This window comes from Macrotis lagotis, chromosome 1, assembly GCF_037893015.1.
Source record: "Macrotis lagotis isolate mMagLag1 chromosome 1, bilby.v1.9.chrom.fasta, whole genome shotgun sequence".
NCBI lineage: Eukaryota > Metazoa > Chordata > Mammalia > Peramelemorphia > Peramelidae > Macrotis > Macrotis lagotis.
Window position 1 is genome coordinate 167,004,021 of NC_133658.1, and position 17,116 is coordinate 167,021,136.

Consider the following 17,116-nt stretch of genomic DNA (forward strand, 5'->3'; position numbering starts at 1 on the left):
TGCTCTAAGGAGAGGTATGGTCCCTGCTCTCCTGGCCTGGTTCTAGTCTTAACAAAAAGGGACCTTGTTTCCCTGCAAACACCAGCATTAGTACATCTCCTGGCTCAACTGTGATCTGATGCCCAGGTCTCATGTAACCACAATTGCTAGTGCTACCTTTTGGCTCTTTTTTTTAAGGTTTTTGCAAAGCATTGGGGTTAAGTGACTTGCCCAAGATCACATAGCTAGGTAACTATTAAGTGTCTGAGGTCACATTTGAACTCAGGTACTCCTGACTCCAGGGCGGTGCTCTATCCACTGTACCACCTAGCTGCCCCTCCCTTCTGGTTTGGAATTGAGATTAGGATTCCTTTTCCCCATGTGCAATCACAAGTACTTCTCTGGGACCTGCAATTACAAGTACTATCTATCCCTTCTTTTGACCCTGGGACTGTGACCCAGGGCAAAAAAAGGACAGAATTCTGAACTCAGTGCATGTAAAAATATCCTGCAATCTCTTTGACACCTCCCAACTCCCACAACCCATGATGAGAGACCAAAAGTTACTGCTAAAAAGTCCACTGTTGGCTTGGCAGGAACATAGTCTGCATGCTGCCTTATGCTCCAAGCCCATCTGACCACCACCCCATTAAGAAACAGCTTTCCAGTCAATCTCTTAAGTTTCCTGGGGTTAGAAAATTGTCTTACTCAAACTTTTGTTGGTTATGCCAATATAGAATGCAATTTTAGGCATTATTTTAAAGTTGTCTAGAGGGAAATTGGGGAGAGCTTAGCTGAAAGCTTCTCTACTACAGCATCTTGGTTCCACCTTTTCAGCAACAAGACAAATACTACAGAAAGGTCAAGAGAGAGATAAAGACTAAGACCAGTGGATTTAAGAATTAAAAGATTTTTTTTTGTAAATTTAGAGCAAGCAATTTCAGTTAAACAATAACATCTCTTAATATTATTACTTAAGTAATCTGACTAAAAGGAGAGCAAATTGAGACAATGAATTGAAGATAGCTTCTCCTAAAAGGATGCCTAAGTGATGGCTAAAAGTTGTAGAATAATAGCTCGAAAGAATATTAGGAAATTCAGTGAAGGATTTTTAAGGATAGGAGAGGCTTGAGTATATTGGAATGTGCAATGGAAAGAACCAGCAGTAGCTGGGGAAAGACTGAAGAATCAAAACTGGGAGGGATAACTGAGATTGTGATCATGGGGAAGGGATGAGTTTAAGGGCCCATGATGAAGTTGGCCTTTGTGAGAAGAGCTACCTCATTATCAGAGTCTGAAGTAAAGAAAAAAGTATATGATTTTAAGAATGAGACAGAAAGACGGCAAAAAGTATAACTAATGGTCCCAATTTTCTCAAGATGATTACTTGAGTACAGAAAAAGAAAATATAAACAGTTTGAGCAAAGAAAAGTTAGAAAAGGCTATGAGGAATGAGATGAAGAGTTAATTAGAAATAAATTAAATAACTGTCTCGTTGCATTGAGGGTAGAACCTAATGGCTTACAATGACAATTTTTTTAAATTTTTGGGGTTTTGCAAGGCAATGGGATTAAGTGACTTGCCCAAGGTCACACAGCTAATTATAAGTGTCTGAGGCAGGATTTAAACTCAGGTCCTGACTCCAGGACCAGTGCTCTATTCACTGTGCCACCTAGCTGCCCCTACATTAACAAATTTGTCATGGACTATGCAGTTTATTTGCCTACTTCCTCCTCCAAGCTCCATTCAGGGTCAGACCATCAGTAGGACAAATCCAGGGTTAAGGTTTGCCAATGGATAATTGGCAACAAAATAGAAGACAAGGGATTTGACAATATGTAATGAAACTGGCTATTTGGTCAAGAATAAAATAATGTATGCACAAAGGAAAAAACCTGAATCTGAATTTTGTGAAATTAAAATGATCAAGAATGATCCCAACTCTTTCCCCGTAAAAATAAAGGATAAAAGTTGTGTTCATCTTTTCAAGTACTCTCTATGCACACTAATTAAGAAATACTGAAATATATTCTGCTTACTTCTTGTACCTAAATGTTTACTAAGTACTGATTTTTTTTTTGCCTCAAATTTAAGGGTTAGCTACAGATAAAAAAATACTTTAATGAGTATAGAGAGCCAAAGCACTATTGGTATATTAGAAAACTTCCTAACTAGGGGCTCTAAGCTATGATTTTATCAAAAACTTTTCATCTAATATAAACTCCATAAATTAGAGAAAAATAAAGATATATTCTTTCTTATAGTCATGCCCTCTCTTCCCCACCCTTTTTTTTCTCTCTCTGAAGATTAAATTAAGGCAATATAATGGCCCTCAAATCCAAATGATCCCCTTTCTCTCTATCTGATAATTTATAGTAGACAAAAAGTTATTAATATAATCATAAAAACTCAGAATTCCCAAATGGAAAAATTTCTAACATTCATATAGTTTGGGCTCTTGTCACTTGCATCATGGAACATTGTATATGTTAGGTTTAGTTGCTGAACTGGTTAGTATTACTGAACTGCTTTCCTTACTTTCTCCTTTTGGAGGGCTCTGTTTTAGGAAATGGCTCTCTGTGAAAGCTATATTAAGATATAACGGTAATTCGAAATAAACCATCAATAAAACTTTAAAACCACTTCCAACTGCTATGATCTTATATTTTACTGAGAGGAAGATGAAAGCAAGATATTTGCTTTATACCTTCCCTTCCTCCCAAGAATATAAGGGTTATTAGGTGGTACACTGGCCTTGGTTTCAGGAGGACAGGAATTACATGCTTGTCATAGCATCATCTTACTGATGTCCTGGTCTTCTTCAAAATGGAGGACCAATATTATAGGGGCTATAAAGTTGACTAATTTCAAAGAGGAGACTAAAAGCTTTTCTAGGTAGTAAAAATTCTGGTTAGTTAACACTTTAGTGTTTCTGCATAGTGCAGTGGATTGAGCTCTGGATCTGACTGACTCATTTTGAGCTTTTCTTAACTGCAGTATGACCCTAGGCAAATCACTCAACCATCCCAGCCTCCCCCATCTTTAAAATGGGGATATAATAATAGCACCTGCCTCACTAAACTGCCATGATCTTATACCGGGACAATTAGAATAGCTTTCTGCTTTTTAGTCGTCCCTCCACCCCCACCCCACACCACCACCACCACCAGGTTTCAAGGTTCTCCTCACTCTCTTCTATCCTCCATTCAAACTGTCAGTAATCTTTCCTTTCTTAAAGTTACTCTCCAGCCATTTGTTCCCCCACCCCACCTCTACCCAGTGATCCATGAACACTGGTCTTCTTGTTATTCTCTATACAAAGAACTCTCTGCCTTTCACTACTTTCACTAGCTGTGCCCCTATGCCTAAATGTTCTCTTTCCTCATCTCTATCACCTGGCGTCCTTTAAAACACAGCTCAAATCTGACCTTTTGCAGTAGGTTTATTTTTTCAGGACAACTGTTCAAGAATTTCCCTGAGTACTGACATCAGATGAGTTATAACAGAGGGACCTAACTCTAGGTTCACCTAAGATACCACAATAATATTCTGCCCAAATTCAAACAAAAGCACCCCTAATCTCCAAATGTTCAAATTTGCCCTTTACTGCTATCCTGCTCTCTGCATCAAGCCCTCGAATACCACAAACCCTTCTAAGTGAAAGAAAGGTACAGAAATTACAAATGAATTTGTCTAACCAAACACTTTATGAAGGAAGGGAGTGGTGAGACAGAAGAGGGGACAGTGGGAATTTTTTAAAGGTAGGTTCCCAACACTATGACAAGAACCAACAGCAATTCAATTAGTCTATCAATATACATACAATGAGTAGGGGCTAGAATGTTGAATCATATTTGGGCAACTTTGCAGTAATACCAAACTAATAACTGCCTAATAATTTACATAGTACTTTTTAAGGTTTGCAAAACCCTTTACAAAGATTATCTCAATTAGTTCTCAACAACCTTTAGTAAATGTTCTTACTCTCCCCATTTTATAGATAAGGAAATGGAAGCACAAAGTTAGGTAACCAGTTTATACAGAAAGTGTCTGGGACCACATTTGAACTTGAATCTTCCTGATTCCAGGTCTAATGAGCTCTTCACTGTGCCACTGAGCTATTCTTCTCTACATACCAAGGCAATCCGTTTACATCTCCCTAATTAACTCACCATAATGGATCTTCCAAAGTTATTCATCCCTCCCGAAACTTTCCCAACACTCTCAACTGAAAGCCTTGCCATAGATTTCACGGAAAAAATTGCAGGCATTTGGCCTGAAATCTCTCCTCTCCTTTTCCTCAATAACACCTAGATGGCATTTGCCAGTACCTCTTCCTTCACCACTATCTCACACAAGGTAGCCCTTCTCCCTCTACAGGTGTTCCACCTACCCCAGGCTCATTTTTGGGCTCTTTTCTCATCAGCCCCAATGGATTCAATCATCATCTCTATTCAAATAATCTCAAATCAACCTATCTAGCTAGCCCTAACCATTCTATCACTCTCTAGTCTCAAATGTTCAATTGCTTATATCTCAAATTGGTATTTTTTTTTTAGCTTTTACAAGGCAATGGGGTTAAGTGGCTTGCCCAAGGCCACACAGCTAGGTAATTATTAAGTATCTGAGGCCAGATTTGAACTCAGGTACTCCTTACTCAGGGCAGGTGCTTTATCCACTGTGCCACCTAGCCACCCCACAAATTGGGGCTTCTATAGACTTCTTACACTCAACAGTTTCAAAAGTGAACCTTTGCCCCCAAAACTTTCCCTCTTCAAAAGTTCCCCATTATTCTTTAGGCTACCACCATCAGTTCATTTACCTAGACACACAATCTAGGTCATCACTGATTCCTTAAACTCTCTTACTAGTCTCCTGCAAAAAATTGGTTTATTTTACCTTTTACTTTGCCATGTATACAAACTCCTTTTTCTCCTCCAATAATGCTACCACTCTGGTCTGGTCTTCATAGAAGGACTAATGAAATAGTCTGCTCTAATGACTGATCTCATCACTTTTCCCCACTCGAATCCATCTGCTCACAGCTGTGAAAGCACAAAATTCTGACCATGTCACCCAACAGCTCAATCCTATTTGGCATTCAAAGTTCTTCATAATCTGGTTCCCTCCCCTATCTTCCAGAATTCTTTCACTTTACATCCTGCAACATACTCTGAGATCTAATATTGGCCTTCTTGCTGTTCTTTCAGACAAAGTGCTCCATTTTCCACCTTCAGGCATTTTTACTGATTAATCCCTATCTCTGAAACTCTTTTCCTCCTCATATCTATCTCCTGGCTTCCCTAATTTCAAAGTCCCAACTAAAGTACCATCTCAATCTCATAAGAAGTTTTATCTGGATCCCCTTTAATGCTAGTGCCTTCCCTCTACTGACTTTTTGTATAGTTTTTTTTTCCATGTTGTCTCTCCCCTATTAGTCTATGAGTTCCTTAAGAACAAGGGCAGTCTTTTATCTTTCTTTTTTTAAACCCAAGTCACTTATTTCAGTGCCTGACTTTGTTTTATTGCCTGACTCTGCAAAGTTATTCCAAACTTATTTTCAGTCATTAGTTGATCACACTAGTTCCTCAGCTAAGGACCTTGGAAAAAAAAATGAAGCTCCTCTCTTCCCATCTTTCTTTCAAAACTTTTCAAGATAATGATAATAATAATATCAATAGTTACCACAATATTTTGGGTGTTGTGAAGCACTTACTTCATGTGATTCTGGAAACATATGTAAAGAAAGGGTAAATGATGACCAGGATCACAAACCTAATAAGTACCTTAGAACTCAAACTGAGGTCTTCCTGACTCCAGGTCTAGCTCCCTATATACTATGCCACCTAGCTGTATCCTCCTGTATCCTAGTCTACAACAGTATAGCGAAGGTCAACCCTTCTATATATATACACACACTTGATCCCATGCCCTCCCATCTTCTCCAGTAGATTTCATCTTCAATCATCCCCACCTCTTAAATCTTCAACTCTATTACCTAATTCCTTTTCCGCATCTTCATACAAACCCCATTCTTTCATTTTGAAGGGAAAATAGAACAAAACAAAATGTATTATAAATACATTAAGCATTTTTTAAACTATCATCTAATGAATATCTCTTCCTACCTCAAGTCAAACTCTCTGCAAGTTTTGAAACTTGGTGCTCTCGCTTCCTATGCTCTCACATACTTTCAACTCTGCAATTCAGCATCAAACATCACTTAACTGATGTCCAAAGTTACTAGTAATGTCTTTAATTACCAGATTTAACAGTACTTTCTCAAAGTTAAAAACCTTCTTAACTCTGAAGGGGAAGGAAGGAAGAAAGGAAAAGGAAGGGTCTCAGGATTCACATCACACCTTCTACATGTCAGGTACTGAGTTACACACTTTACAACTACTATCTTATTTACTCTTCAATCCTGGAAGGCAGGAGCTGAAGTCAGTTCCATTTTACAGTTCAGGAAAGTGAGACAAACAACAGGCTAAGTGACTTGCCCAGGGTCATGTCACACAGTTGATATTTGTTCGCAGTGAGATTTGAATTCAATCTTACTGACTTCAGGCCCAGGCTCTATTGACTCTAGTCACTCTCCCCTCTCTGGAGTTTTCATACTCCTCCTTCCTTTCTCTTAGTTCCCCTTTTACCTCTCTGACTACACTTTATCAGTCTCTCTTGCTGGCTCATCACAATATAAAATTCCTCACCATGCTTTTAAACCCAAAGTTAAGTTCAGGATCTTTTCTTTTCCAGCCATACTCTCTGTGCCTCTCTCTTGGTGGGTTCAACTATTATTGATATGCAGAAAACTTCCATCTAGCCTCCATCTCTGTCCTAAGTTTCAAACTCATATCAACCACTGCCTAATAAACATTTCAAAACTGACATCCTGGACAGACCAAAACTCAATATTATCTAAAACTAATTTATTACTGTTCCTCTATTTTCCTTTCTTCCAAATCCTTGTTTCTGGTGAAAGTACCACCATCCTTACAGTGTGTCAGATTTTTAATCACAGCATTATCCTAGATTCCTCACTTTCCCTCACCCAAATCTCCCATCAAGTCAATAAGCATTTATTAAATGTTTTATTATAGGAGCAATTAGGTAGCATAGTGAACAGAGCACTGGCCCTGGAGGTCAAGAGGAACTGAGTTCAAATCCAACCTCAGACACCTAATAATTACCTAGCTGTGTGGCCTTGGGCAAGCCACTTAACCCCATTGCCTTGCAAAAACAAATAAGTTTTATTATGTGCTAAGCACTAATGCTAAAATCTATTATTCCAATCCTAATCTCTTTCCAGACATCCAGCTTCTTAACTTCGACTATTAAACATCCTGAACTGGATATCCATTGGATGTTTTAATCTCAACATATCTAAAACTAAACTAATAATCTTTTCCTCCTTCTTCCCCCAACCCACTACCAATCTTTCCTCTTCCTAACCTTCTTATTAGTGTTGAGGGTATCACCATCCTCACAAGTTACTCAGGCTTTTATCTTTATAATATCTTTTACATACTCCTTTTTTCTCTTCTGACACTGCCACTACCCTGGTATAGGACCTCATTACCTCATGCAATAATCAGCTATTTAGTTTCTCTAACTTAAATCTCTGAGTCTAATTTCTCTCAAAATTGATTTGCCTAAATCACCTCTCCCTAACTCCCAAATCCAATGACTCCCTATCACAAGATCTAAACATAAACTCTCCTGTTTGGCTTCTAAAGACTTTCAAAACCTGGTCCCTTCTAACCTTTCCAATTTTCTGAAAACTTAAATTTTTTAATCCAATTATCCTGGTCTCCTTGCTGTTCTTCACACAATCCAACTCCCAACTTTTGAGTATTTTCACTGTTTGTCTCCCTATGTTTAGAATTCTTTTCTTCCTCATCTCCACCTGCTGACTTCCCTAGCTTCCTTCCAATCTCATTAATGTTCCACCATATGCAAAAAGTCTTTCCTCATCTTCTTTAAACTAAATACTTTCCTTTGAGACTTCCTCCACTTTATTCTGTATATATCTTATTCGTACAGATGTTCACACATTATTTACCATGTTCAATTGAGTTCACTGAGAGTAGAAACTGTTTTTTGCCTTTCTTTATAACCCCAGTAATTAGCAGTGCCTACTCACAGTAAATGCTTGTTAATCATTAATTGAAACAAAATGGCCTTTCAGTTTTTCACACATGACACTACCTCCCATCTCCACAAAAAAAATCACAGGTCTTCTTTCATGCCTGGAATACATACTCCCTTCCTTATCTTTGCCTCAGAGATTCCTTCTTTTCTTTTAAAATACCGTTCAAAAGCAACATCTTCTTGTATATGAAATCTTCAGTGAGAAATATTTCGTTTCCCACTCTCTCCTCAAAAAAACTAGTGCTTCCCATCCCACACTAACTTATATTTAAACTACTCAGTATGTTTTTGAGGCTATTTTCATGTTGTGTTTTTAATACTGACTTCTTGTATCCTCCCCTTACAAAGTATGCTCATTTTGAGTAAAGATTGTTTTACTCGTGGAAAACCTGGCCCAATTCTTTGCATTTAACATACTAAATTGCTGATTTACTCATATTAATAAGCTTATAGGCCACTCACATGCCTACATCTTTCCCATTGAAACTTTTATATTCATATTTTCTCCTGTACTACCAAAACTGATTTTTTTTAACTAAATGGAAAATTTTACATTTATTGCTTTTCTATCTCGAACAATTAGATTCTGTCAGCAGTTATCTGACAAAAATGACATAAAAAGCAATTTTTACATTGAGGCCAAACTAGAAAAATTTCTCTATTCTCTTCCACATGACACTTCTTCCAACTTTGCTGAAAGTTGTATCGATTTTTGTATTAATTCATTTTTAATTGATTTTAATGTTCTTTAAATACTCATCCCATGTGTAAAAAGTGATTTTGCTTCTTTGCCTATGTTCCCTCAATTTCATTTGTTCTTATTGCTATAGCAAGTTCTAGCACTATATCAGTAATATTTGTCCTTCATTCTTAAAAAAAGACCATTATTTTCTTCTAGCACTAATACTATGAATTTAAGGATATCACTATCAATATTACTATGGAAGATCATAGTGCAATGAAAAGCACTGAATTAAAGACCTGGATTAGAGCCTTGGTTTTACCACTTACTATTTGTATGAGTTCTGGTAAGCAAATCATTTTATTGTAATTAAGTTTGTTCATATATAAAACAAGGATGACACTTGCAAAACTTTTTTTACCTAACTATAAGGCAAATGCTTACTAGCTCCTTCATTTTATAGAATATCATGGGCTCTACTTTTGGATCTGCCTCGGCAGCAAATGATAAATGTTTATATTTTCAAACCGACTATCACAATAAAAATACCAGTAAAAACAGAAAATAGGTAAACTTTGGAAGTTACATATTTTTCCTTCATCCTTTGTTTTTGGTTTTTGCAAGGCAATAGGATTAAGTGGCTTGCCCAAGGTCACAAAGCTAGGTAATTTTTAAGTGTCTGAGGCAGACATATGAATTGGATTGGGGGGGGGGGGGGTGACGGCAGCATTTGAACTCAGATCCTCCCTCAGGGCTGGAGCTCTATCCACTGCGCCACCTGGTGCCCCAAAAAGTTACATATTTTCACAAGAAAATTCTAGCAAATACTCAAACATTAATTCTAATTTTATACAAAATGTTTGCAAGTAAAGGAAATAATCCATTCTATTCCTTCTATGAGAGAAACATGGTCTTGATACCTAAGCCACAGAGAATCAAAAGAAAACTATAGATCAGTATCTCAAATAAACATCAATGCAAAAATTGCAATAAAATATTAGCAAAGGGGGTAGCTAGGTGGCGTAGTGTATCCACGGGCCTTGGGGTCAGGAGGACCTAAGATCAAATCTGGCCTCAGACACAATATTAATAATCGCCTAGCTGTGTGACCCTGGGCAAGTCACTTAAGCTCAGTGCCTAAAATAAAAAAATTCTAAAAAGGAAATATTAGCAAAGAAACTATGACATTTATAAAGATTATACAACAAAATTGAATTTATGTCATGAATGCCAAAATGGTTCAATATTAGGTAAACTATAAAAAATGAGTGGCTTTAATAAAAAGAAAAACAAAAATTATGCTATTTAAAAACCAGAAAAAAGTTTGATGAAAAACAACTTGTTCTGTGAAAAAGGAATAAATGGACCTTTCCATAACATGATACGCAGGCTATCTCTAAAATCAAGAGAATACTGTATCTATCAGAACATAATTCTTCCCAGTAAGATAGGGCAAAGCAAAAATGTCCACTGAAACTACTCCTCTTTGATATAGTGCTAGGGCAGCTAGGTGGTACAGGGGATAGAGCACTAACCTTGGATTCAGGAGGATTAGAGTTCAAATCTGGCCTCATACATTTACTGCTTACTGTGTGACCTTAGGCAACTAAGTCACTTAACTCTGATTGCCGGATATCCAGGCCACTGAACCTAGATGGCTCTAGAGGAGAAAGTGAGTCTGGTGACTTAGCACACCCTGCTGCCACTGATGCTGCCGTCACCCCCCCCCCCAATCCAATTCATATGTTTGCCATGGCATCTCCCTGATATCAATGTCTTTTTTGAGAATGAAGGGCAAACATTACTATTATTATTATTATTATTATTATTATTATTATTATTATTATTATTATTGATATAGTGCTAGAAATGCTAGCTATAACAATATGACAACAAAAGAAATTGAGGAAACAGGCAAAGAAACAAAATTATCACTTTCTACAGATGAGTATTTAAAGTACATTAAAGTCAATTGAAAAATTAATCGACACAACTTCAGCAAAGTTGCAAGATATTAAATACATATAAATAATCAAAATTTCTGCATATACCAACAAAAACTAGCAGGAATAAAAACTATCTAAAATAACTACAGTATATAGAAAAATACTTGAGTCTATCTACCAATTTTATGTAAACACAGAAATTTTATGAATACAACTACAAAACATTTTGTGTGGAAAACCAAACCTAAATAGTTGAAGAAATCTTCATTTATGGGTAGTCAGTGCCAATATAATAAAAATGACAATACTACCTAAATTAAAGAAAAAAATAATTTGGAAGAATAAAAGATCAAAAATCTCAAAGAAAATAATGGAAAAAAAAAAGTTTGCAGGAAGAGACCTTCCTTGAAATACCAGATTTTAAACTATTTTCCACACTGGACAGTAATCATCAAAACAATTTTACAAGACAGAGTTAGGGGAGGAGGGGAAGTGGGGGAACTAGAAGGGGGAAAAAGAGAGCAGTGGAAAGGATTACAAGTATACAATGTAAAGAAACAAATATACTAAATCCAAATGACCAAAATTAAAAATATCATATAATAAACAAATAAGAAAAACAAGGAAGTTATATTGGTTGTATAGATACTAGAAGACTTCATGACCAGAGAGAGGCTAACAAAACATAAAATGTAACATTTTCATTATATAAAATTTAAAAGGTTTTACACAATAAATCTAAGGAAGATAAAACCTTAAGGTTTCTCTTTTTAAAAATCTCATTTCCTGGGGCAGCTAGGTGGAACAGTGAATGGAGCACCAGTCCTAAAGTCAGGAGGACCTGAGTTCAAATCGGATCTCAGAAACTTAAAAATTACCTAAGCTGTGTGAACATGGACAAGTCACTTAACCCCATTATCTTGCAAAATAAAAAATATCTCACTTCCAAGACATAAAGAATTAATTCAAATTATAATAAAAAAGAAACATTTCTCAATAGATCAAAGGCTATAAACAGAGAATACTCAAAAAGAAATTCAAATCTCTAGTTTTATGAAAAATGCTCCAGTAACCAATATTTAGAGAAATCCAACGGAAATTAATTGAGGTTCTACCCATCAATCTGGGAGAGCACTCCATTCACCTTCCAAAAAAAAAAAAATAAAAAGAATAGTGTTGAAGGTGTTGCACGAAAAACAATCACACTGACACAAAATTAGTGTATCTATAAATTGGACAATCATTCTGAAAGAAATTTGAAACTATGCCACAAATTTTACTAAATTGTATATACCCTTTGACCAAGAGATATCAATTCTATGCCCATGCCCCAAAAATTTCACTGGAGAAAATGTATTTATTGCAAGCTCTTTTTGGTAGTAGAAAAGAACTGGAAAATAAGGGATTGCTCATTTGGGGTGAAATGTTGAAACAAATGGCACATGAATGTCATACTATTATGCTATAAGAAACAACAAAAAACAGGTTCAAAGAAATCAGGGAAAATTTGTATGAACTGATGCAGAATGAAGTGAGTAGAACCAGAAGAATTTATTCTACAACTATAAAAATGAACAATTTTGAAAGATTTAAGAATTTTCAACCACCATGACTTCAGCAGACCAACAATGCATACTATCTATTTTTCAGAGTGTGTTCAGAGTATTCAAAATGATTTGTTAAAGGATTTTCATTTTTCTTCTCCCAGTGGGGGAGGACATGGAAAGAGAACAAAAATACTTGTTAACTGAGAAAATAATTTCATTTTAAGCAGTTAAATGTCGAATTTGATATATATATATATATATATATATATATTTAAGAAAAAGGCTCATTAGATAAGTTTTTCTGTACTACTATATACATAGAATTGTTCATATTATTTTGTGTTTGTTAAATTCAGAATAAAAATAAACAAAATATTAAAACAAAAACAGAATTTAAAAGACCACTTAACTGAAAGAAATTTCAGAAGTCTTAAGATTGGTAAGAAAAAAAAACAGTGGAATAAAAGCTTAAAAGCACTTGGATTCTAGTTTACCATTTATAAAGAATAAGAAATCTAACCTAAATATTTCACGGGTATCATTCTAAGGAAAATATTAAATATCAGGTAAAAGTATTCAGGAAACAGTAAAGTTTAATGTACTTAAAAGTAATATTGAAGAGGAAAAGAGGATAGTTGAATGGGACAAGTGAAATGAGAGGGTCTAACCTAGGTAAGCAATATCAACCTTTTATAGTACTAAAGCACTTTAAAAAAATTTTAAGAGGTTCCTTTCCCCCAAAAACCACGAAGTAGATAAGACAAGTATTATCATCTCCATTTAACTAGTGAGGAAACTGAGATTCCAAGTCAAAAGCAAAGTAAGAGACACTGTAAGGGAATCAGTAAGATCTGATAGCCAATTAAAAGTGAGGAAGAATGTTAACTTACATTTGAGAGGGTGGAAAGGCAGGATAGTTGTGCCACTGGTAGTCCTGAGGAAACAGGGAGGTATCTCATCTTATAGAATGTAAGATCCTTGGGAGTAGGGATTTTCCATTTCCCAGTCTTCTATATCTCCCATATCCATAACAAAAAGCCTTCAGTGCAAACTTTGGGTAAGAGAAGGAAAGTAAGGATCCCAATATCAGCCATCCTCCCTCCACAGTTCAGCACAAGCCCCATTTTCTTCTGGAAAATATTCCCATTGATTCTAGAGATAAATCTTTCCTTTTTCTAAATTCCTAATCATTACACTGGAGTAGTAGGAGGGAAAGAACAAAGAATTTAAGAGACAAGAAGATCTGGGTTAATTCAGTCTAAGGCACTTAACTAACATGGTGACTGCAAGCAAGTAAGTTTATCAAGTTCAACCAGTAACCTCACCTGTAAAACTGAGACAATAAGCTCCTATGAGACTTAAGAGTTCTCCTCAAAACGTTGTAAGTATTTTTAAAAAATTTCATGGGAAAACTTTAAAAACCATTAAATATGAGCTATTAATATTGTTACTATGAAAGGTGAAGAGACATAATAAACAAAGAACAGATCACTGTAAGACTGGAAGACAAAGGTTCAAGAGCAGGCTCTGTCACATTCAGGCTACTTGTCCCTGGGCATGTGCTGAAGGCAACTCTCAATAAGATTTTTAAGCTTCAAAAATACCACCATGCCCTAGAAGAGTTTTCTCATCCAGGACAATGAAATTACAGCATTAATCCCCATCTCTAATATATTATGCCATATAATTTAACAAAAGGGTATACTGTCATGTATTGTTCTAAATGAATTCATCTTTGTAAATGCCCAGGCAGATGGCAAATCCCTTCGGGAAGAATTACCATACCTTTTTTTTGATCTCCCAAAGTTTTTAGTATAGTGCTAAGCAAATTTAAGGGGGGGAAAAACTTGCTGACAAATGTTAAACATTCCCCTTCCTTTATCATTTCAACCAATTTAGAGCCATGCACTGACTTCTGTGGAATACAAAAAAAAAATTTAGATAAGGCATCTTCAGTCTTTTTCCTGTGCCAATCCAAAGCTTAAGTCTCAAGTTTCACTTCTTTCATGAAGCCTTCTTCTACTTCACATTCCAGAATGTTGATCTTTCTGATGTATGCCATCTCTCCATTTACCTGCCTTCAGTTACTTCTAGAAGATGGTCACTATTACCCTAGTGCTGCAATCAATAACCTTTTTCCACCAAGTGTCAACATATAAGGCAGGGTTTGGAAAAGCAAGAGAGAAAAAAAAAGTGAAACTGAAGAGGAAACACAAAAATAGTGAAAATGCGGTGGAAAGTGCAGATGTAATAACCAGCAATCTATCTCAAACTAGTGAGGAAAGGGTCATGGTGTGATAAATGGGGGGAGGGGTTCTTTTTACTAATGGTTTTGACTCTTACATGGGTAACAGCTGCCATCCAGCATAGTTTTTAAAAGTTACTTAACCTGCTCTTCAATAAGTTCTTGATAATTACTGGAATTTGGGGTGGCTAGGTTGTGCAGTGGATAGAGCACTGGCCCTGGAGTCAGGAGTACCTGAGTTCAAATCTGGTCTCAGACAGTTAATAATTACCCAGCTGGTCTCCGGCAAGCCACTTAATCCCACTGCCTTGCAACCCCCCCAAAAAAAAACTAAAATAATTTAATTACTGGAATACGAGAGAGTTGATTGGAGTCCTGCAAGGTTTAAATTAATACTCACTCAACCATTAATCCCAATTTATAGAAATTTGAATTCAATGGAGTCTACTTTAAAGGACTGCTTTATCAGCATAATAAACATGAGGAGTCCAGTGAAACTTCACTGCAATTATCTGAATACCTTGATTTTGATTGGCATCTGAATGTGTGCATGTGAAGAAACTCAAAAGAAAATGAAATAAGGAACCTTTTTCTCTTTTAGGAAAACAATTAATTTAGGAAAACAAGAATTAATCATGGCAATATATGAGATTTGTCCTGAAAGAAGTGAAAAAACTAAAATTGAGGTCCTATTAAAATTCAAAATGCAAAGAGTAAAAAAAGTAAATTGTCAATTTTATGCAAAAAGAAAGATATTGCAATGCTTTTCCTGCCTTTAACTCAAAGAGGAGATTAAAAAATAAAGTCTGATTAGTATCACAAGCAGACAAAAAAATACAATTCAAAATTACCAAAATTCAAAATGAAAACAGGAGCAAAAAGGAGAGGCTGCTTAACTCCCCCTAGTCAAAAAGTTAACGATTCCAAAATCTCAGGGAAATCAGATTTTTTCCTTCTTACTTAATTTTTCTTTAGGCTTATTCCTGGAGAGGGTGGAAATTGTTAGTTTCAAACAACAACAAGTTGTTGACACCTTACTAAAAAGTTCACAAAAATAATGTAAAGCTTGGTAGAGTTGTTAATTGATATAGCTATTCTGGAAAGCAATTTGGAATCATGCCCCAAAGTTATTAAACCGAGCCTATCCTGTAGACCAAGAAAGTTCCAAATGTCAATAAGACGAGGAAAAAAAAGGACCCATGTTTAAAAATCATAATTACAGCAGCTAGTTTTGTAGTACAGATTTGAGAGGTGCCAGTTTTTTGAGTAATGGTCGAACACATGGCATGTGAACGTTTATAATTCTCTAATAGACATAGGTTTCAAAGACACCTGGAAAAACATGAATGAACTGATGCAGAATAAACTGAACAGAACCCGGAGGACCACTTCTACAATAACAGAAACGCTGCAAAGTTAAACAACTCTGAAACACTTTAAAAGTCGGATCAATGAAATGATCAGTCGTGAATTGAGATGATGAAAGACTTCTCACCTCCTGAAAAAAGAGGAATAGATTCAAGTGCTGACTAAGAAGTTTACCTTTTAGGCATGGCATTGGCCATTTTCACTTGGCAGATTTGTGACAAGGCTTTTTTCACGTTATTTTTGGGGCGACGAAGGTTAAGTTTTTTTTGGTAATTGAAAAAAATAAATAAATTTTAACTCCGGATGGACACAAATAAGACGGCAAACCCCGATCAGGGAGGCCTGCGTGCGCGCTTTCTGGACGATAAATAGTGCCCAGCAAGGAAGACGACCGGGGCAGAGTCGGTGGGCGCGGGGCGGAGGCTCCGCCAAGTACGGGGCCACACAGCGGGCAGCGCCGGGGGTGGAGGAGGCGGGGAGCGCGGGGGCCGACCGCGCACGCCGCCGGCCTCCCCCCCAAGGCCTCCCCGCGGCCCAGCCCCCTGGACGCCGCCAGAGCGAGCCGCGGGGGCAACTCGGGAAGGAGGCCGCGTGTTTCCGCGCGGGGACTCCCCGGCGGGCTACGCTGGAGGTGGCGCCGCCGGCAGGGCTCGACCCGGGCTCCCCAACAGGCGGAGCAGTAACGGCGGGAGACGCGGGGCCTAGTCACGCCGGAGCCCCCCTCCCCCCACGCCTCGGACGACCCCCTACCGATCGCCCCCTTTACCTTTTCCTCCACGCAGTTCACGATGATGGACGGATACTTGCGGCTCAACCAGCGAAAGAAAGCCGGGACTCCCATGGCGTCGGCCGGGCGCTTTTTGAATCGACGAGCCCGGTCCCGGGGACAAAAATAAAGCGTAACCAGAGAGACTGGCGACGGCGGCGGCGGAGGGCAGGCACTTCCGCCCACCTTCGGGCCGAGCGGGGGGAAGTGACGCCACACGGCCGCCGCGGCAGAGCACGGCGGGAAAAAAAAAAAGGGCGCCCAAGGGGGCGGGGCCGCCCGGCCGGGGCGGGGTTCCGGCTGCCGGGAGCGGGTGGGCGCGTGCAGCGCCCGCCCCCAACCCCGGCCCTGCCCGGGTGGAGGCCTCGCGGGAGCGACCCGCGCGGCAGCTGCTCCCCACCCCCACGCCTGATTGAGCGGCGCAGGTGGGGA

The 17,116-nt window shown here is 37.9% G+C and overlaps 1 protein-coding gene across 2 annotated transcripts in view; it reads right to left on the minus strand.

Annotated features, from left to right (window-relative positions):
* Positions 1-16,892, minus strand: part of XRN2 (5'-3' exoribonuclease 2) — a 101,169-nt gene extending 84,277 nt beyond the window's left edge. Inside the window, exons 1-2 of one of the 2 annotated variants that reach the window (XM_074209336.1) lie at positions 16,685-16,757; positions 13,196-13,356 (exon numbers count right to left, since the gene is read on the minus strand). In XM_074209336.1, the coding sequence (XP_074065437.1) occupies positions 13,196-13,264 (69 nt within the window). In that variant the 5' untranslated portion in view covers positions 13,265-13,356; positions 16,685-16,757. Of the gene's footprint in view, positions 1-13,195; positions 13,357-16,684 lie in introns of both variants that reach the window. The other variant, XM_074209335.1, reaches the window with a different exon arrangement.
* Positions 16,893-17,116: the final 224 nt, after the last annotated feature.